The sequence below is a fragment of the Elephas maximus genome, chromosome 8 (assembly GCF_024166365.1).
Source record: "Elephas maximus indicus isolate mEleMax1 chromosome 8, mEleMax1 primary haplotype, whole genome shotgun sequence".
In the NCBI taxonomy this organism is placed as follows: domain Eukaryota; kingdom Metazoa; phylum Chordata; class Mammalia; order Proboscidea; family Elephantidae; genus Elephas; species Elephas maximus.
In genome coordinates, this window is record NC_064826.1 from 22,459,356 (window position 1) to 22,481,339 (window position 21,984).

Consider the following 21,984-nt stretch of genomic DNA (forward strand, 5'->3'; position numbering starts at 1 on the left):
CTCTACTGTTTGGAGTGGCATTCATACTGTATATTTAAATTTTGTATCCAACTTTTGTACAATATTATTCTATATTCATTTTCACATTACAGCCTTGACTTTTAAAATTAATGCTTATTTTTTCTGCTTATTAAAATTTTTAGAAATTTCAAAAAGTACACAAGCATAAAGAAAATATTCATCACATATAATCATTCCCTGAACCAACACCCTGCTGTTGTTACATCACAAAAAAAAATTTTTTTTGTTTTTGCGGAAGCATGCTGTGCAGTTAAATATTAAAAGTGATTTGTATTGGGTGCGTAACAAACAGCATCGTATGGATGCGTCGTAATTTATTTTACATCGGTTTATAAACTGGCAGCATTTCATTATATCTTAGTTTGATGTTGGGTGAAGCTTGTTGACAACGGGGCAGATAAAAACTATCACATATTTTAGTTATGTGACTGGTTAACGTGTGTTGAATGTACCGCACGTGGAATTCTTTAAAAAGTCGATCAGTTTTCTATCCCTTTCCTGTCACCCCATAATCTAGCTGCTACAATCCCCAAGGCCTATGCGAAAGTGCCATTCAATATTTTTATAACGACAAATTAATCAATTTATGGCACTGTTTTTTTTTTTTTACTACAAACTTTCCTTCGAATTTTGAAAATGGATGCCGGTCACTCTTTTTTTTCTCTTCCAAAATACATACAGAGCTTATCTACTCAAGGAGACCACTAGGACCCCACAGGCTGGTAGCTTAAGTGGGACTACTGCGGAAGTTTTCAGTGAATCTAGGGGCAGATAAACCGGAGAACGGCGTTTTTTCCCCTTCAAACGTGCAGACCGACAGTGGCCACATGTGCTTCGGGTGCCGGGAGGAAGAATTCCGTGCAGGTAGCCGGGGAGAAGACCGGGAGGTGGCTCCCGGCGCCGCACAGGGGGCGCGCGGCTCGCAGGGTTTGACAGACGCCTGCGATCGTCGCCGATTTCCCAAGCCAGACCAGAGGAGGGAAAGTGCCTGCCGCCCGCGTGACCCAAGTTCACTTTCAGGTTTCAAAAACAGCGCTGCTGGAATAAACAGGTCTACATCTTTCCTCCCAAGGGCCGGATAAGAAACTTGGAAAAACGTTCTTCTTTCACCATTTATTAATGCACTGACCACCTTTATTGGAATGACCACTGCTTAGGGCTTACAAAGTGGCCCAGTCAACCCCCACAGCGCTTCCCCAACCCTCCAACGAGGCCCAGTCCCACCCACAGAACGGCCAGAGCAACAGTTTGGTTGCTGAGCAGCAAGTTTCCCAGACGCACGGCCGCAGAGGCCCTCACACCTCTCCGCGCGCGCAACCCCGGGCTCGGCTCCCCAGCGGCCGGCCCGAGACCCCCGGCCCCCGCCCCCCGCCCGCCCCGGAGCCTCCTCTCCTCACAAGCTGGGGGGGCACCAGCAGGGCGCATGCGCGCGGCGCTCCCGGGCGTGCCGGCCACACTCCCCCCACCCACTCGGTGAGCTTGTCACTTCCTGCCCTCGCCCCATCTCCGTCCGGGGTCAGTCAGTCGCTCCCTGTCGCTGCCGGAGAGTCTCTGCTTCCCCCTTCCTCCCCGCGCCGCAGCGGTAGCTCGGGCTCTTTGGGGAGGGGGCGACAGAGAAGGAGAGAGAGGGACTTAATAAAGTTTCCTGAAACAACAACTGCTACCACAAGCGGCCCAAGGGGGGCGACCCCCGGCCGTCTGCGCTCCTCAAGCCTGAGGGACCGTTGCAGGTGGAGCAGCGCCGAGGGGAGCCGCGCTCGGAGACAGCCGTTGCCGGGCGAGGGGCGCCTCAGGGTCCTGCCCGCTCGGGTTCCGGCCCCACCGGCGGCGGCCGCGGCTACTGCGGGGCGGTTCCTCCTGTCAACTGCCTGCGCCCGCGCGCCGCCAGCCCGCTCTCCGCGCGGAGGGACGCCGTGAGCTGCCGCCGTCGCTCGGGCCCGAGGGCCGCGCTGAGCTGCGGCGCTTCCGCGTCCGTGCCGGCGGGGACTCTGGGAGCGCGTCTGGCCCGAGCGCCGGGTCCCTCGCGTGGTCCGCGGAGGCTGCGCCAGGTGGGGCCCGGAGCCGCCTCCTCGCCACCCGGCCCCGCGGCCCCGGCCTGCCTTCCTTCCGCCCGCCGCCGGCCCGCCTTCGGAGTTGAGTAAGTTGGGCGCACTTGGTGTGGAGACGGGGCTCGGCCTGGCGACCCCGACGCACGTGCGCGGCGGGAGAGCGGCGCGGGCCGGCCGAGCGGGAGCCCACCTCGGCCCGCCGCGCCCCGCGCCGTCTCCTCGCGCGCGCCCGTCCGCCCGGGAGGGCCAGGCCGTCGCCGCCCGCCGGGCCCTGGCCGTGCGCGCCGGAGCCTGCGTTTCCGGGTAGGGCAGGACCTGTGCGGGAGCGGGGACGGGAGGAAGCTTCGTGCGTTGCCTTGTCTGGCCTTTCCTCAGAGCCAGGTGCGGGTCGGTGGAGGGAAGGCGGGGGCCGGGTGAAGGGGTCGATTCTGGGAAATGCAGCCAGAGCCCCCCCAGGAAGTTCAGGGCCAGTGACGGGTGTGTGCTTCTTTCAGCAGCCGAGCCGCAATGAAGAGCTTCTTACAGTGAAAGCAAAGTAGGTCGCGCCCACTGAAAATGCCTTTAAGGGACAAATACTGTCAGACTGACCACCATCATCACGGATGCTGTGAACCAGGTACACCCCTCCCTTCCTTCAGTTGCCTTGCCCTCCGTCATGGCCACTCTTCCTTCTGTTTCCTTCCAGCTTTCTTTTCCTCCTGCCCAAGAAGTCGTTCCTAAGGAAGCAGGCTGTAATTTTCCCCAGCCTAAAACCAGCTATGAAGCTAAAAGCTTGTACAAACAGGAGGTCTCCTCTGCTGGATCCCTTAAAAAAAGGACTGCGAGCGTCACCTTAAATCTTTTCCACCAGATCAGTCACTCAGCCCTTTTTCCTTTTCTTTGGAGGCAGCCTGCAGTTAGTAGTATACCCCCATGTTCTTCGGATGTTCAGAATTTTAAAGAAAGAGAAAAGTAGGTAATAGAAGCCTAGCATTTATCTCCGTGAGGCTGGTCTCATTGAAACTTAAAAACAGGAAAAGTTTCTCATGCGTTTTTTCAGAAACTATGTCTTAATGGCTAAAAACGAGTGTGGTTGGGGTTAAAAAAACGTTTTTTTTGAACTCCTTGGGAGGATGAGGTTTTGTTAAGTGCAACCTTTTTAAAGTTTTCTTGGACAGAATGTGTTGTATTGCAAAACGAAAAATCTACTTGAAATACCTCAGTAAGGGTATTTTGTTCAGGGGAACTTTTTTTTTTTGAGTCAAATTTATGAAATGAAAAAAATTTGATTTTTAGGAGTCTTAGAGTATTAGCAAACTTTACTTTGAGGAATGTGATATATAAACTTCTGAGAGTTTGTCTACTTATTAGAACTTTCATGTGCTTTGTCACGAACATTTAAAGGTACACCTTAAAAGTGTTACTGAATACATCCTGTCACTAAAATAAATAAGGGCTTTTCTAGTTCAAAAGGAGGTGTTTGCTTATTTTGACCTAAAGTTATTAGGGCTTTTTATACTTTTGCTTGCTTTTTGTAGGACTGTTTAACTGCACTGATACACTAGGTGTTATCACCGTAGAGTTCATTTTAAGTAATTTTTTGATTAATAGGGAAAAATGGCAGCAGTAAAGGGGAAAAACTTCCATTTTCAGAGGTCTTTGGTACACGTGAGAATAAAATTCTTATTATGACTCTGTCCCACCACACATTGCTGGGATCAGTAATAACTCACCTCAGCTGATAAGACAGGGAATCCCAGGATGGAATCCAGCTTCCTTTCAACCGCACCCTGTCCCGTCTAGCTTTCGGAATGATCTCACACTGCATGTTTTGTGTATTTGAAATGGAGATATATTATTTATGTTTTACCAAGTTTCAAACAGTTTGCTAGTTTTTAAGTACAAAGTGCTAGCTTTGAAGTACAAAGATGTGAATGCGTTTTATACTTGTGTTCTACTGAACTTCATTCCAGTTATCTTTTTTCTGAGAACATTTCATTCAAGCCATTTCTGTAAGTTGAATTAGTGTATGAGATCATCTTATCTAGGAAGCAATTGATTTGTTCATGTATTCATTTTTTTTAAACGAATTATCATTGAGCACTTACTGGTGCTGCACAGGCAAGGTCCAAGGCATTGAGGATATAAATGGTGAACAAGACAAAGTCTTCTCTCACAGATCTTGTGGCTGGGAAGACATAGACATAACTAAATAAATAAACGAGATAATTCGTGACCTTACCTTAATTGGTATATTCTAGTGGTGGCACAGTGGTTAAGAGCTATGGCTGCTAACCAGAAGGTTGGCAGTTCGAATCTACCACCTGCTCCTTGGAAATCCTTTGGGGCAGTTTTACTCTGTTTTATAGGAACCCTGGTGGCGTAGTGGTTAAGTGCTATGGCTGCTAACCAAGAGGTCAGCAGTTCAAACCCACCAGGCGCTCCTTGGAAACTCTATGGGGCAGTTCTACTCTGTCCTATAGGGTCGCTAGGAGTTGGAATCGACTCAACAGCACTGGGTTGTTACTGGGCTATAGGATCTCTATGAATTGGAATCAACTCGAAGGCCACAGGTAGTGATTATAGTTTTCTATGGACTTTAATGCCTTTTAAAAGAGAGTTTCCTGAACTTTTTAATACGTACTGGAACTTTTTTTTTTTCTTTTTACTCCTCCATTAGCAAGAAATCAAATGAATTGCATTAATTTAAAATTTTCATTTTCCTTTTGCCAGAAACTTTTTCCATGAGGTTTGCTTTCCAAATTTTCAAGTCAAAAATAGTTCCTCTTTGCTTTCTTAGCTAGACTTAAACACCCTCTAAGGCTCTGGTCCTGTCCTAACTTCACTGGAAAGCCAGAAGTTCGTTAACGTACAAAATGGTCATTATTACAGAGGAAGGCACGCGTTGAGGGGGGGGATGTGTCCAGGACTTGAATGTGTTATGGTATGATAGTTTTAAAAAGAAGTGCCCTCAGATTGAGGGAAGAAGAAGAAATGATATTTGAGGAATTCTTTTAATGGACTCTGATGAGAGGCGATTGTCTTTTGAATTGTGGACGGTGCTTTTGAATTATGGACTGTGGTTGGTTCCTTGGATGAGGGTGGTATATTCCTGAGGAGGGTGTTGTGTCTTAATGGGGTGGGACAGCTTGTAGTTAAGCGTGGTGTTATAAGCCTGTGAGTGTATATAAAGTATCTTCTTCTTATGCTTTAGGAATGTATTTTATTATAGGAATTTTCAAACATTCAAAAGTAGAGAATGGCATAAGGAACCTGAGGTAGCCATCACACTGCTTCATCAGTTGTCAGTGCATGAACAATCTCTTTTCGTCTGTGTTCCTCCTTCCTCACGATTTTCTTCTCCACCCTCCAATTGTCATAAATAGAAGAATCTTCTAAGGGGTTTGTTTTAAGGTAGGAGAGACTCTTAACAAAAGTAGGTGTTTTATTCTGGGAAATGTGTTTTTGGAAGAATGTAAGGAAAGATATTAACCTCTGATGGCTTGGGTGTTTTTGATTGGAGGAAGGTGTTGTCCACTTTCTCAGTGGTAATGTAACCTAGATGGGTCTGAACTTGGGAGGGATGATAGAATATATGAGGGGAATATATGAGAGCAAACTAGCTTCTCATTAAACAATTAATACACATATTGTTTTGTGACATTGGTTGCCAACCCACGACATGTCAGCACTCTCTTTCTTGACCTTAGGTTCCCCATTACTAGCTTTCCTGTCCTTAGACTTCAAAAAAAAAAATGTGTGTGTATATATATATATATATATATATATATATATATGGTTTTCTAGTTGAGAGTATGTTTTCGGATGAAGAAAGAATCATCTCTTACAGTGAGGGCTACATGTTAAGCTAACTTTACATGTAATTGATTTTTACAGTGGGCCACAGTTAAGCTAATGTTGAAGCTATTTTGAATGTTGTCCCACGATACATGTGTGTTCTGGTGGTAGCATTGTTCTGTGGGTGATGGGTAAGACAGTTTTGCTCTAGCTCATGCATAGGTGTTGCCATGTGAAAATGGAAGTTGGTGTACCGTAGAAGGTTTTCTGAAGCATGTACTTAAATGAGAAAAGGGCACTAAGGAGAAGGCCCCGTTTTTTCCTTATATCCCTCCCTTATTTATTACTGTTTTTTTTTTTTTAGTTCTCCCTTTTCAGAATGCTTGCCACTTACAGAGCCGGACCTTGAAGTTTTTAGTTCTTATAATTGTGTGGGTTCCCTCCCTCTCTTTTGTAGGTTTTCTTTTTTTTTTTTTTTTGATAAACAGTTGTCAGTGCTGTAGTGTACAAATACTAAAAAGAGATCCGTCTAACACAAATAAACAGTATCAATATATTCACAAACTTCTGTTTTTGTTTCTCTGAAGGACTGAATTCTACTTCTCTTAGATTTAGACAAATAATGTTCAGGTTTTGGTGTCAAGAAAGCAATTGATTTGTACACGTTGATGATGATGATGATGATGATGATAGAGTGTTTATTGAGCACTTACTGTATTCCAGGTGTTGTTTTAAGCAGTTCACCCACATTAGCTCATGTAATCTTCTCACAGCCCTGTAATCTAGGTACTCTCATTATCCCCATTTTAGAGATGAGAAAAGAGAGGTCAGAGAGTTTAATGTACTCTAGTTGCATCTAATGAGTGGCAGAAAAGACATTTCAGTGCAGGCCGTCCTGGTCCGAAATCTGTGTTCTTAATCAGTGCAGTGTAATGTCGATAACAGATGTTCTCAAAATGAGTTGTGTGTGTGCATGATCTTAATTCATTTAAAATATCTCTAAAGTATCTCCTAAAATTGGGAAAATTTGCTTAATAAAATAAATTGATCCTGAAACATAGTTCTTCCCATTTGTGTACTCTGAGTACAAAACTTGAGGCTTAAAGGGGGAATCTAAGGCTGTGTCTCTTTACCTGCACAGCAGCCTTGAGCCCCTTCAAGCCAAGGCTGGGAAGCAATAGCAACACACGTTTCTGAAGTAACCCTCCCTGTCTCCTCACACAGAGGAGGTGGTTTTGGATCTGGTGGGCAGAATATTACAGCATATTTAAAAAAAGAGGTCATTAAAATAGTCAGAGTGTCTCCACCACAACTTTCCTTCCTTATCTGATAACTGATGGAAAAACTCAATTTTCCTTTTTTACCTTGTTTCATACTTACCATAATCTAATTTACCATATATTTATACTACTAATCTGATGATTTGTGTTTATATTAGCATCTGTACATACACACACTTATACAAATAAACTTCGGTTTTTCTGGGTCTGTCTAAATATGTGTTAATATAAATGGCATCATACCATTCTGTAATATGTTTTTACTGCTTAACAATCTAGTCTGGCCCCTACTGGGAGACTTCTAAATTGTTTGAAATTGTTCTCAGTTATATACAGTGCTACAGTGAACATTCTGTCACATCCATCATTGTGCACTTGTCCACTTGTTTCTTCAGTTGTTTCTGAGTTTTGTCATAGTTGCTCAGAGAGCTGCACCCGATTGTCCAGGGAGTTTTGGAATAGTTTATGAGGTGCAGCTAGGCCACCATTGCCCTAGGATTTTAGTAAATACAGTGGTTCCTCTTCCAGGGGAATGAAAAGGCAAACATGGAGAGTATGTGCTAGATGATACTAAAGCAGTAAGGCCTTTGCATCCGAACTGCCTCTCTAGTCTTAAGTAGCTTTAATTTGCCTTGAGTTGGGAATCATTTTGTCTTATTTTCTCCGATTGCTTCATTTTGCATTACAAAGATGATGGTGCATATTTCATACATATATGTGTGTGTATGTATATATATATACACAGGCGTAATTATCATTAACGTAATTGCTAGCAAACCATTGTTTTACTTCAGTAGTAAATGATTTAAATAACGCTGTTTTTGTGGGGATTGGGGCGGGTGTTTGTCTTCCATATAGTTTATATCCTGGAACCTGGAGATCCTCCTTTATTACAGCAACCACTACAGACATCGAAATCTGGCATTCAGCAAATAATTGAGTGCTTTCGATCAGGTATGAATGTTTCAGAATATATTTTTAAATCTTCACATAGTAGTTTAAAAACTACCTAGAAGTCCTTAGACACTTTTTAAAAACTATTAAAATGTATACCTTGGTTTCCTTTATAGAATATATTCAATTGTCACTTTTAAAAAATAGATGAATAAATATTGCCTTGGTCTAGAGATTCTCTTTTAGGGTTTTTTATATATATGTTAATTTAAAGATAAATGTATTCAGCATAAATCGAAAAACCAAACTTGTTGCCCAGCCGAATCCGGCTCTGTAGTTTAAAGAAATATGTTATATGGTATATTTGGTGGTAAAATGCCTCTTCTTTTTTGAAGATCTTTTGTTATCTTTTGGCGTTTTTGTAATAAACTCTCAAATAACAGTTAGAAGGCAGTTGGCATGAGTCTTTATATCTGGCTCAGTAGATTATTTACTCAGAATGTCTGAGATGTCACTTGTTCTCGATTAATTACCTTATTTCTTTATGTGACTCACCTTCTCCTGCCTAACCCTGGAGTTTCTGGAGTTTCAATATCTTTAATGGAGCACAAGATAGAAAAAACTTATTCCTGCCTTGATATTTTCAGATATATTTGTTTAGCTTTTCTTTCTGTTATGTTCTTACAAGAATTGGATGTAATATTTGTATAGTCACAGTCCAGTGCTTTAAAATAGGCATCGCTTACTTACTACATGTAAATGATTGAGAACTGTTAGAGCTCCTGTGTTACCAGTAAGGTCTTAGGTGGCTGTGATTCTTACAGATTTGGCTTCTCTGACGTTATAAACTATTGCGTCAGGTATGAACAAGGGACACACATGGTTTGTAAATACCTAACTGATTTTTTAAAGCTTACCGTCTTAACGAAAAATTTCTGAGATTCAAAGAAAAAGATGATTTATATGTACTCATTCATTTTGTATTGATGAGAAACATTTTGAGGTACTTGCTTGTTTTAAATCATTGTAAAGGGGAATGGCGTATATGGTATTTGCTTTATTTTAGGATTCTAAGAAATAGGATATCCCTTAATCTAAATTAAAAAGATTTTTTTTCTTCTGAATTTCAAGATCTATTTCTTAGACTTTCCATCATGATCCAGTAAGTATTTAGTGTGTATCATGTGCCTGTCCTTACGTTGGATTGTGGTGTAACCTACTTTAGTGTGTTTTTGTTGTTGCTCGTTTTTTACTTGTAGTAATTGCCCTTGGTTAACAGAAATAACAAAAGGACAAATTCTCCCATGATAAATTCTTGGGGGCAATATTTAAATATAATACATTTCTAGCATAGCAGAAGAATGCTGTAGTAAGAGTTTGTTTTAGCTGCTTTTAGAATAGAGATACGAGTTCTTTTTGTGCTTTTATACCAGGGAATTTTTCACATCTAGTAATATGCCTTTTTTTTTTTTTTTTTTTTAGTAATATGCCTTGTTATAGTTTTCTTTTTTTAAAACGTATAATTTGGAATTAGTAGGTTTATTTTATACTGCTTCGATTTATTATTTAGTGTCGTTTGATCAAGAAGGTTAGAATTTGCTAATTCATAAAGAATGTCTTTTCAACAAGATCCCGTCCCCAAAATATGTGTTTTTTTAACTTTGGAAGGTAACTGTTTAAAAATTGAGTTTACTGTTTTCCTTATTAAACCTGTTGCTTCGATTCCAACTCATAGTGACCCTGTAGGACTGGGTAGAACTGCTCCACAGGGTTTCCAGGGAGCGGCTGGTGGATTCGAACTGTCAGTCTTTTGGGCTTGCAGACGAGCTTTAACCACTACACCACCAGGGCTCCATTTTCTTATACACTGTGGTCATACCGCAGACCCTGGTGGCATAGTGGTTGAGAGCTGTGCCTGCTAACCAGAAACGGTCAGTAGTTCGAATCCACCAGGCGCTCCTTGGAAACTGTAAGAGGCGGTTCTGCTCTGTCCTGTAGGGTCGCTATGAGTTGGAATGGACTCATCAGCAGCTGGTGGTCATACCTGTTTTCTCTGTTTGCCGTTTCTTTACTATCTGAATTAAAGAAGAGGGACTATAGAATGGTTGATCTGAAATGGTATAATTCCAAAGCTACTTATGATCTTTTGAAATATGTTAGTTTAAAAAATATTCCAAGCAGATCTACCATCTGAGTTATTTTTTATTTAGGCAAATATTGGAAAAAAAACTATAATTTTAGTTTTTTAAGTACCCAGTGGAGTCCCTGGGTGGTGTAGATGGTTAATGCGCTTGGCTGCTAATTGAAAGGTTGGAGGTTTGAGCCCACCCAGAGGCACCTTGGAAGAAAGGCCCGGCGATCAACTTCTGAAAAATCAGCCATTGAAAACCCTACAGAGCGCAGTTAACGCTCTGACGCACCTGGGTCGCCATGAGTCTGAATGGTCTCTACTGCAACTGTGTGTTTTTGTTTTTGTTTTTTTTAAAGTACCTCATAGTTTAAATGAGAGTTGATTTAGAAATATGCTGAGTGGTTCAATTTTGGATTAAAAAAAGAATTACTACATTAACGTTTCATAACTAAGAAATTTTAATTTTTTCAAGATACTGAGGCCCTTTAGCACTGAGGTATATTCAAGCCACAGCTAACTGAAACCTCAGGGAGGATGAGATGGAGGTTTAGGTCAGATGACCTAGGGGCTAAGATCCCTTCTAACCCTGAGACTGTTGGCTCCTTTATGTCCCATCCTACTCCCAAGCAACATGCTCAATGACTCATCTCTTTCCTGACACTTCCCATTGCAACTGGGTCACACACATTAACATCTCAAGTACTACGCTGGTGGTACTATATATCTTTGTTAGGTATTTGAAGATTTAACTCTGAAGTCCATGCTTTCACTCTTGTTAACCTACACAGGATAAGTCTGGTTGAACAGTAAATGTGTTAGGATATCTACCTTTATCTTCAAACTAAGGTAGTTAGCTTCAACTACTACTGCATTATCTCTGTTTAAGTGATTCATCTTCCCTCACCTACCCTGGGATGTCCATGACCTGGTATTAATTCCGACCCAATCTGGGAGTTCATTAAAGGCTTCTGTCTGTGAAAGGAGTTGACTCATTCAAGGTCCACCAGCCCCTTGTGTGTGCTGTACTGATAGCTTGATCAATTTTGACCCATTCTCATTGCCTCACACATCAGCTTTTACTTTGGGCTGTTTTCTGGCTTTAAGTTACAAACCCATCTTGACCTCTTTATTTCTGGCTACGTATACATTAACTTGAATAGATTTTTATCTTTGGAATAAGTAATTCATGCTCGTGGTACAAAAAAAAGGAAAAAAAAAGTACTAAAGGGTATAATGTGAAAAGTAAGTTTCTTTACTGTTCCGTCCCCTAGTTCCCTGTGCTCAGGCAACCATGCCACATGCTTGGCATATCTTCTTCCAGAGGCCTTCTATACATACGCAAGCAACTATTCCTCGTTTTCTTCCCAATACAAATGGTGGCAGACTCTACACACTGTCCTGCATTTTTGCTTTATTGACAGTAGATTCTGCAATCGTTTGACATCAGTCCATGGATAGATGCCTCATTTTTTTAGAAAGCTACCTGTTTTGTCCTGACCTACAGATTTTGTGCTCTGAAATCCCTGGTGTTTGCTAACTTGAGACCTGCCATTTGATCTGAATGCCCGGTATCCTGTACTTGCTGACTGGTTCCTACCCTTTGCTGGAGCCCTTGCCTTGGCTGTGTTAGTCGTCCTAGGATCACATCTGTGACTGTGTGTCTTCAAGTGTTCTTCTTTTATGTTAACAGTTTCAGTTCATCTTCCTTCTCCCTGACCTCACTCTTGCCTTCCCTAAATTAATACAAAAGTTTAGATAATAAAAGAAAGGGATACTGCCATTAGATATTTATTAAAATTTATTTGAGTTTAATATTCTTAGTCTCATAGTTTTCTGGTTAGAGGCACAAGGAGCTGCGGAATGACCTTAGAAGCAAAAATGGTGGAAAAGAGAAAAATAATCACTTCATCTAATCTTTAATGTGAAGTTGACATCTTTTAAAGTCACAAAATATATATTATAAAAAGAGATAATTTCTACAAAATTATTTTTGCAATATAATATAAAAAAAGATTGTACCTTTAGACTACAGTAGACTACTATGTGCAATGAACTGTGTCTCCTTTGAATGTTAGTAAGGAATAAATTGTGAGTTTTCTTTTATAGTAGTGAAAAATGAGACTTAGCTTTTTAGTGGTGAAAAAGTGTGATATTTGCTGTTGTCGTTAGCTTCATAAATTTACGTTTGGTTGTTTAACTTTTTAGAAGTTTTTTTAAAAAAAATATTTTTTTAAACTGCTTAAAGCAGTTTGAATTGCAGTTTAGGGGAAGCCCTGACTGGGTGCTAATGGTGGTGCCTCCGTCATGACTCTTCAGGCAGAGTCTATGATGGAAGTAGGACTTATCTGCATGCATTTGAGAGTGCCATACTATTGAATGGGGTTTTTGTTTGTTTGTTTTTGGCTGTTATATAGTGATTATAAGAAATTTAAAATGGGCTTAGATATTAGTTGGATGAGTAAGTAAAATGTAGATTTATTTTTTTGATTTGTTCTTATGTTCAATTTCAGAGCATGTCATGCTGGGCTGTGTTTCTAGGAGAGTGGCCATTTATATTAGTCTACAGATTTTTCAAGGGTGCAAATAGTATCTGTCACTTTCATATCTCTAGTGAATAACATCATACCTGGTATTTAATAAGTTCTCAATAAATGTTTATTAGACTGAACTAAAAGATTCACCAAGTAGGCACTGGCCTAAAATAATTCTGTTTATAAATTTATTGTAGTGTGTGGCAGGGCTCCATAATTAACATAACTTTTTAACCAGTCCTTCTACATTGTAGTTTTCAGATAATAATTTCAGTTTTCTTAAATTTTCCTACTTTTTATTGCTTCGTGTATTTATGCTAAGGGATAATTGCTTAGAAATTTCCTTCATCTTGGTCTTGAACTTCATTTGGGGAGATTTGCCAGGGATCATAGATTCACTTGCAATCTCTGTTGGGGTGGTATTGCCGTTAAACAGTCATCCTGAAGAAGACCGACTCGTGTGAGCCAATGGTAGGCAAGCGGTGTACCACTGAAAAATCATTACTAGTGAAGCTTAAAATTGTCATTGACCAAAATGTCACTGTATTAAAGAAAAAATGAAAGCTGTCTTTGTCTAGCACAGAAGTGTTAGAATTAATATTATGTCGTGTTATAGATTGGCTGTCTTCCAACCTAATGTAAAATTGAATACTGGATTCCTTTTGAAAAAATCTTTCAAACATTGTCATTAGTACATACAGTGCACCTACTAGTAATGAATAGCACAAGATAAACCTTTGATGATGTTTAATTTTTACTGAGCACCTGTTATGTATGAGAATCTGAGATATGCACTGATTAATCTTTAGGCACCAAAGCCTTACTCTTTGGAGGGCTGTGTTTTTGAAACATACTGATTGATAATCTATTTAAGCAGTAAGTGAGTTCTAAGACCTAAGGCAAGAAACAGAATGATCAGTGTAGGGTAAGGAATAATTGGGAGCGAAGCAGCGTGGCTTTCCGTTTCTCAGCATCAAGAGTTGTGGAGGAACTTTGAAGTTGCTATCTAGTGACCAATTCTGTTGTTGCCTCAGGTGACAGAAAGTTTGGCCATTGTCAGAGGGGCAGTTGGGTAATTGTTAGTGAGCAAAGCAGTCAGGTGGCTAATTTTGAAGAAAGTGATTATGTCCCCATGAGAAAAACATAACAAAACCTTAAATGGTGACTGGAACTAATTCAGGGAAAAACTTTTCATTGTTTATGTTTATAGAATGGGACATACCTTTTTTTTTACTGTTTGTAAAATGTGTAAATAGAATTAGGAAATGGTTAAGGTCCATTTTCTGACTCCCCAGTCACCGTCACATAGATTAAAACATCTTATTAGTAGCGAAAGTTCTGCTGTATGTAGAGAGGGCTCTCCCAGGATGTCATTCAGTAATGTCAGACATTGTCCTGAGGCTTGGGAGAGGATGAGGCGGTGAGCATCAAAGATATCATCTGTGTCCTCTTAGAGCTGTCAGTTTAATGGGGGTACAGAGAAGTAACTAATTACAAGATAGTGGGATAAACTAGTGTAGGAGAAGTATAGGGTACCATGGGAATATAGGTGAAGAGTTCTTAACAAAAAACAAGAGAGGTCAGAGAAGAGGTCCTGGAGGAAGTGTCATTTGACCGGGATCTGAAGGATTACTAGAAGTGAGCCAGACCAGGTGGTGGGAGAATGTTACAGACAGAACAGCGTAGGTGGAGGCCTGAAAAGTGAGAGTGAGTGAGGCAGCGTGCTAGAGAGAGCACACAAGAGTGAGCGCTTGCAGGCTCATGCACATTTGGTATATTTGTGGAACTGAGAGAAAATTGGTATGCCTGGATCAATAATAACTAACTGTGTGTGTGTGTATGGTGGGGTGTAGATTAGTGATTGATAATTAAGAGTGATTAGTCAAGCTTAGAGGCAGATGCTTTTTGGGAACAAGTATATACTCTGTACTGAATATAACTCTGTAACTAGGACTCAATAAGAAATTGAATGTAGTTTTTGTTTTTTATGTTCGAGAGAACCTGAAGGGTGCAGTCTTAACGTTTTTACAATTAAATGTTTCTTATGTATAACCTTGTGTTATTTACAGATTATTTTATGCTTTAAATTTGCCATTGCGTACTTTCTTTTTAGACTTTCAGTTGAATTAAATTCTTAACTTAAACCTAGTTCAGATTATTTCTGTGTTCCTCTTCAGTTTTTTTTTTTGACTGTCTTTAAATACAGAGTTGAATCTTTATTGGTATGGGTCTAGCAAGTCTTTTAAAGTGTACATAAATTTCCTGTTTTCTTCCTGCTGACATTTGATTCTCAGCTACACTTTTAGAGGACTATGTGTAGATCAATCAGAGAGGTTTGTCCAAAGCATTTCTGTCTTCAGTCTACCTCTCATGGTTTGTCTGTCACTTGTGAGGTTAACTGTGAACTAAATATATTAGCAGCCTTTTGCCAAGATAATTTGTAATGTAAAATGGAATCTATGTATCTGTACACACACAGGAGTTTACTTTCATAGAAAGATAACATATGCTATTCTTTGGATCTTTCTACATTTCTGTTTTGTGACTTTGTGGTCGTGTGGTTTAGTGGCATAAACATAGATTTAAATGGGAAATGGTAGAAATTATTTCACTGTATGTTTTCCCCAATAGAATAATTTATACTTAAATTTTTAAAATAGTTTTTTTTTTGGGTGCATAATTTCATTTTCCTGGAATTTAGGTTCATGTTTTCCTTTGTAATTCTCCAAGATAGGTCTAGTTTGCTTTTTGTTTTGTTTTACAAGGTGGAGAAGTCAAAGTGCAAAGATTATTTAGCTCCTTAATGTCACACAACTACATACAATCAGAATTGGAAACTCTAAAGACTTGGTAAAGTTCTGATAATCTGGTAGTCAGTCTGTTTGCAGGAGAATTTTGAGTACTGACCTGTCTTCAAAATGATGATGAAATATACTTTGAAAATCAAGTGTTAACAGGTTTTAAAAGATTGAATCAGAAATTAACGTTTATAGACTTTATAATATTATTTATGATACTGATATTGTTTATACTCTTTAGTAGCCCCAGAGCTTAATAGTCAATAAATGTTTATTGAATGATGGAACACTTTGTGCATAGAGTCTTGAGAGCTTTTCACAGGGCGTGCTGGTTTTTTTCTCTTTAATTTAAGTCAGCATCATATCACTTTTATATATGAGGAAACTACAGGCACATTAATTAGTAAAGCACTGCGGATCAGTTTTGTCAGTTTACCTGTGTCAAAGACCTGGGAAGTGGTGACAGAAGACCTTCCATTTGGGTATTATTCCTGGTGGATGTTCTTATTTTAAAGATTGGATGCTTATTGCCATTTATTTTGCGTCTGCCTTTTGATTTTCTATCCTGATACTTATATTCCCTAAGATGAGTGGTTCCCAAGTCTGACTGATTATTTCTTCAACAAATGCTTAGAGAGCATTGCTAGAGCTGAACACTGTAGTTTTAGATAAAACAGGCTTTGTCTTGGCCGCTCTGGAGCTTATAATCTAGTGGAGAAGACAGGCGTTAAACGAGTAATTATGTTAGTATTGATTGCAATTGGGTTAAGTGTTTTGAAGAAGAAAAACTTTGAATAATAGTGGTATCAAGAGACTAAGCACAATTCAAAATTACCTCTCGTATGGACAAGGATTCTCTACATCACACTAAACGGCTGTCATACCCATATTGGTCCCCAACCTGAAGTAATTCGGGCTGAATTTAAAAAGAACAGTCACAGGCAATCTTGTGATACAGTGTGGACCTTCTTTAAGGAATCCTGCTTTAAGGACTGTTTTGTAAAACTCCATATTTCCTTCCTAATGAAGAAACAACTGGATGAATCAGCCAAAAAATTTGGTGGGGAGTGGTGGAGGAATGTTTGATTTTTCTTCCTTATTCTAGGTCTGTTGAATCAGAATCTGTAGGGATGGTTCAGATACGTCTTTATTCTCAGGTCATTGTGGTGATCAACCAGATTTTGGAGCCTCTACCTTGGGATATCCTAAGAATTGATTGGCAGAACAAGGGCATCAGTTTTAGCTGACCTAACAACCAAGTGATAGTAGGGTTTTGCTTAGCACTTACTTAGTTTTAAATATACTGCAGTAGAAGTTGGCAATGCCTAGATTTTGTTTTCAAAGAGTAACAGCACTTTTGGATTGTCAATAGTGGTTTCCCAGTTTAAAGGTGCATGTTAAAGCTTTCTTTTGCATTTTCTTTTTTTCCCTCAGGAACTAAACAACTTAAACATATTTTATTAAAAGATGTGGACACTATTTTTGAGTGTAAATTATGTCGCAGTCTCTTCAGAGGATTACCAAATTTAATTACCCATAAAAAATTCTACTGCCCACCAAGTCTCCAGATGGATGACAGTAAGTTTTATTCATATATTCAGTAATGTGTATTGCAGTTAAGTATTCTTACGCTACAGTTACATATTTGCATTAAAATGGTTATCAATATCTAGTTATAGGTAATTTAATGATGGAGAATAAATTAAATACTTGACTCAGTGTTACGTTTAGTTTTCTACATAAGTACTTTAAAAAGTCGGTTCTTTCCACTTACATTTTCCTAAGGATATCATATAGAGGTTTTAGAGGTTAGACTTTGGAGTGTACTTATTTAAAATATTGAGTATTATTTTTGATTGTTTATATGGGCTATATACACTTTATATTCAGGATATTTGTAAGTTAAAAATATTAATGCTGTCTTGAAGGGGCAGTTTCTTGTATTTTTCGTCTTTAATTCTTTAACAAGTTGGATGAGTGATTTCTTGGGAATGATGGAGAGTATTAAACAATCTTTATATTTTTCTAGTGTTATCTGGATCTTTCTTGATTTGAAGATCACTTTTCTCAGTGAAATTTATTTAGATCAGTCATGATATAAGATACAGAATTGTGTCACGGGCTAACTTGAGATCCAAAATAGCTTACGTGATGAAGGCAGGTTGTAGGTCAATAAAGTCTTTGTTGACTCAGGTGTTCGCTTAATTAGGTGTATTTATTGTATTGTATATGTATGTTTAAGTTTGCAGTATATGTAATGATATTACCCTCTTGCTTTAGAGATCCTAAGAATTGATTAAGAATATGAATTTGTTTAAATATTTTAATAGCTAACAGGTTACTTTCATTATTTCTTGTCCTGGAATTTAACTCTTTGTGGACCTACAAAATACACAACTTATTTTGTCAGTTTGATACCGTAGTTGCATTGTGGATTTTGTAACTTAACTTTTTTAGGATGGGGAGGAAATGCCAACTCCAAATATCAAAAATACTGCTTTAATTATTAGTGTGAAAGTGGTGTAAAGTATGTTATAGAAAAAACAAAAAAGTCTTATTTGTCTGGAAGCTTTTCCTACTGCTATACTTTGTTTTATCATTGAGTTGTAAATTTAAAGGCAGTCTGTAGAGATTAATTTCAAATCTAACCTTTTAATTAAAGTATTGCTAGAAAATTAGTTTATTTTTTAGTAGTTATTCTTTGTTATCTTTTAGTTATAGAATTGTCTTATAAAGGGAAATAGATAAGTAGGTTGCTGGATTATTGTGCACTTTTCTTAGCAGTACTCATTGTAGAAATATTCTGCGACAGTGCTATGCTGCTCATAGATAACGCCTTTATCCATTTTAGAAAAAGAAAGGTTAGTTGACTCTAAGAACTATAAGGATTCATTTCTGTCAGATTTGGTGCTGTATTTGTAGTTAGATTTTAGAGTTGTATGTGTAATCGTAACTGGTGTCAGACAACTTTGTTACAATGGGAATATTTGTCTATAAAGGGTGTAATAATTGCATAGGTAAATAAAGCAAGCTCTATTTTTGGAATAAATTTAGTTTTTCATTAATCATTTGTTTAATAGAATTGTGTCATGTTAAGAAGGCATGTATAGAAGTGAGTTTAGCGAATAATTTCTGTACATCATTCTATTGATGTTTATATATTCTCTTACAAATCTTTTAATCTTTTTATGCTCTTTCATTTATCTAAGGTGTTCAACTTGTCCTTACTCAATTATGCTAGCTTATTATTATGGGTAAAATTAATAAGAATGTTAAGTTCCCTCTCCTCCCAAAACAGTTTTTATTTATAAAGTAACATTCTTCGTGCTGTTTCATCTATTCTGGGTAATGAGAACTTGGGGTTGCCTTTGCTAGTTTAAAACTTTTAGACTAAAAATATGAATTTTTTTTTTATCGTTCAGGATACCTTTGTACTTTTTGTTTTCTATTAAGAGCACTTAGAAATTAAAGTAGCTCTCCAGGTTGCATCTGTTTGTTAACATTTGCATACTATGATGAGAATTTCAGTTAGAACAAATTTTAGTTTAGTTACCACTATTTTTATCTTCATAAGATACTAAAAAATAGGCAATGCTCTTATAAAAATAAATATGAACCAGTAATAGACTTTAAGGTAGAGATTCATAAAATATTAGTGGGCTAGAGCAGGCCAATTATTTCAGATTAAAATGTTGTTTTTTCCTTAACAGACCTTCCTGATGTAAATGATAAACAAAGCCAAGCCATAAGCGATCTCCTAGAAGCCATATATCCAAGTGTGGACAAGCGAGAATATATTATTAAGCTAGAACCCATAGAAACTAATCAAAATGCAGTGTTTCAGTATATCTCAAGGACTGATAATCCTACTGAAGTCACAGAGTCAAGCAGCACTCCTGAGCAAACGGACGTTCAAATGCAGGAAACTAGCGCTGAACAGTCTAAAGGAGTACCAGTTCCGGATGCAGAGGTGGACACCATAGAGCCACCTCCTGTTGAGATTGTTACAGATGAAGTTGTACCTCCACCTGACGAACAACCTCAGGAATCACAGGCTGACTTGGAAACTTCTGACAGTTCTGATTTTGGTCACCAGTTGATATGTTGTCTTTGTAGAAAAGAATTCAATTCCAGACGAGGTGTTCGTCGTCATATTCGAAAAGTACACAAGAAAAAGATGGAAGAACTAAAAAAGTACATTGAAACACGAAAGAATCCAAACCAGTCCTCTAAAGGACGCAGTACTGTTCTAGTTCCATTAAGTAGGAGTTGTCCAGTATGCTGTAAATCATTTGCTACAAAAGCGAATGTAAGGAGGCATTTTGATGAAGTTCATAGAGGACTGAGGAGGGATTCAATTACTCCTGATATAGCAACAAAGCCTGGGCAACCTTTGTTCCTGGATTCTGTTTCTCCTAAAAAATCTTTTAAGACTCGAAAACAAAAGTCGTCTTCAAAGGCTGAATACAATTTAACTGCATGCAAATGCCTCCTTTGCAAGAGGAAATATAGTTCACAAATAATGCTTAAAAGACATATGCAAATTGTACACAAGATAACTCTTTCTGGAACAAACTCTAAAAGAGAGAAAGGCCCTAATAATACTGCCAGCAGTACAGAAATAAAAGTTAAAGTTGAACCAGCAGATTCTGTAGAATCTTCACCCCCTTCCATTACCCATTCTCCACAGAATGAATTAAAGGGAACAAATCATTCAAATGAAAAAAAGAACACACCGGCAGCACAGAAAAATAAAGTTAAACAAGACTCTGAAAGCCCTAAATCAACTAGTCCGTCTGCTGCAGGTGGCCAGCAAAAAACCAGAAAACCAAAACTTTCAGCTGGCTTTGACTTTAAGCAACTTTACTGTAAACTTTGTAAACGTCAGTTTACTTCCAAACAGAACTTGACTAAACACATCGAATTGCACACAGATGGAAATAACATTTATGTTAAATTCTACAAGTGTCCTCTTTGCACTTACGAAACTCGTCGGAAGCGTGATGTGATACGACATATAACTGTGGTTCATAAAAAGTCTTCCCGCTACCTTGGGAAAATAACAGCCAGTTTAGAGATCAGAGCTATAAAAAAGCCCATTGATTTTGTTCTAAATAAAGTGGCAAAAAGAGGCCCTTCGAGGGACGAAGCAAAACATAGTGATTCAAAACATGATGGCACTTCTAACTCTCCTAGTAAAAAGTATGAAGTAGCTGACGTTGGTATTGAAGTCAAAGTCACAAAAAACTTTTCTCTTCACAGATGCAATAAATGTGGAAAGGCATTTGCCAAAAAGACTTACCTTGAACATCATAAGAAAACTCATAAGGCAAATGCTTCCAATTCACCCGAAGGAAACAAAACCAAAGGCCGAAGTACAAGATCTAAGGCTCTTGTCTGGTGAGGAACAGTTACAGAGTTTTGCTTTTTCCCCCATCGAACTAAAAAAAAAAAAAAAAATCATTTGATCATAATTTATAGCTGGTTCCATTTTAACACATGTTTGCTTCCATATATCTTATGGCAGTGGGAACTGGAAGAGTAATGTGCATATTGCATTTACCTCTTCAGTGACCTTTATTCCAGTGGCTTGGGAACAAAAGTTAACTTCTGAACTTACCTTCCACAGGACAATGCAATATAGTTATAGGTAGAATGGCACAGGGTCAGTGCTTTCCTCTTAATATTGTACGATATATATATTTACATTGGCTTATGTTTACAATAGAAGCCTTCTGTTTAAGTAACTTTGCACAGGTTTAATTTGATTCAGCAACTTAGTCTACTAATTAATGCATTGTAGGAAAGTTAAATATATTAGGATGAATGTGTGAAGGCGATAATTATAGGAGAACTCTTGGGGCACTGTAATTACTGTAAAAATCTTTGATGGCTAAATAAAGTGCTGCACTCAGAAAAAAAAAAAAATACCCAAATTGAATTTAGAATGATTAGCCTTATTGTTTATGTTTAACATAGCGCTTCTAGGCAAAGGGGGAAACTTGGTAAACAAAAGTCAGGTTTTTTTTTTTTCTTCTCCTTGGGAGTGTGTGTTAGTTTTACTGTTTTTTAGTTTTGATCTATGAAAAAAATGATTATTTAGGCCCCAAAGCCTCGTAGTTTTTCCTTTTTTGTTTAAACAAACTTTGGTGATCATTTCAGCATAGTTAATATTGTTAAGTAGGACTTTTTTGTGGTTGTTGTTGCAAGAAAAGTATAATCTCTACAGGGAAGAAAGAAAAATATTTTTTAGAAAGTTTGGAACAAATGTAGATTTAAAAAATGCAATATAAAATAAGGAGTAGATTCCTTATACTTGTTTTTACAAGTTTATATATATTTTTAAAGTTTACCTTCAAAAACTGTCCCTTGTATTAAGACATTTAGTGTATATCTAAAAAAAAAATGAGTATTAAATTAGTTTTGGATTCAGATTCTAAAGCAGAGTACTTAGTTTGAGTGCTGAGTAGGTTAAATGTGGTTTCATAATCACAGGCTTTCATT

At 38.5% G+C, this 21,984-nt stretch overlaps 1 protein-coding gene across 2 annotated transcripts in view; it reads left to right on the top strand.

Moving 5' to 3' along the window:
* Positions 1-1,523: 1,523 nt before the first annotated feature.
* Positions 1,524-21,984, top strand: part of ZNF800 (zinc finger protein 800) — a 30,221-nt gene continuing 9,760 nt past the window's right edge. Inside the window, exons 1-5 of one of the 2 annotated variants that reach the window (XM_049894745.1) lie at positions 1,524-2,158; positions 2,564-2,685; positions 7,985-8,080; positions 16,915-17,058; positions 19,191-20,880. In XM_049894745.1, coding sequence (XP_049750702.1) covers positions 2,625-2,685; positions 7,985-8,080; positions 16,915-17,058; positions 19,191-20,880 — 1,991 coding nt within the window. In that variant the 5' untranslated portion in view covers positions 1,524-2,158; positions 2,564-2,624. Of the gene's footprint in view, positions 2,159-2,563; positions 2,686-7,984; positions 8,081-16,914; positions 17,059-19,190; positions 21,731-21,984 lie in introns of those variants that run through there. The other variant, XM_049894744.1, reaches the window with a different exon arrangement.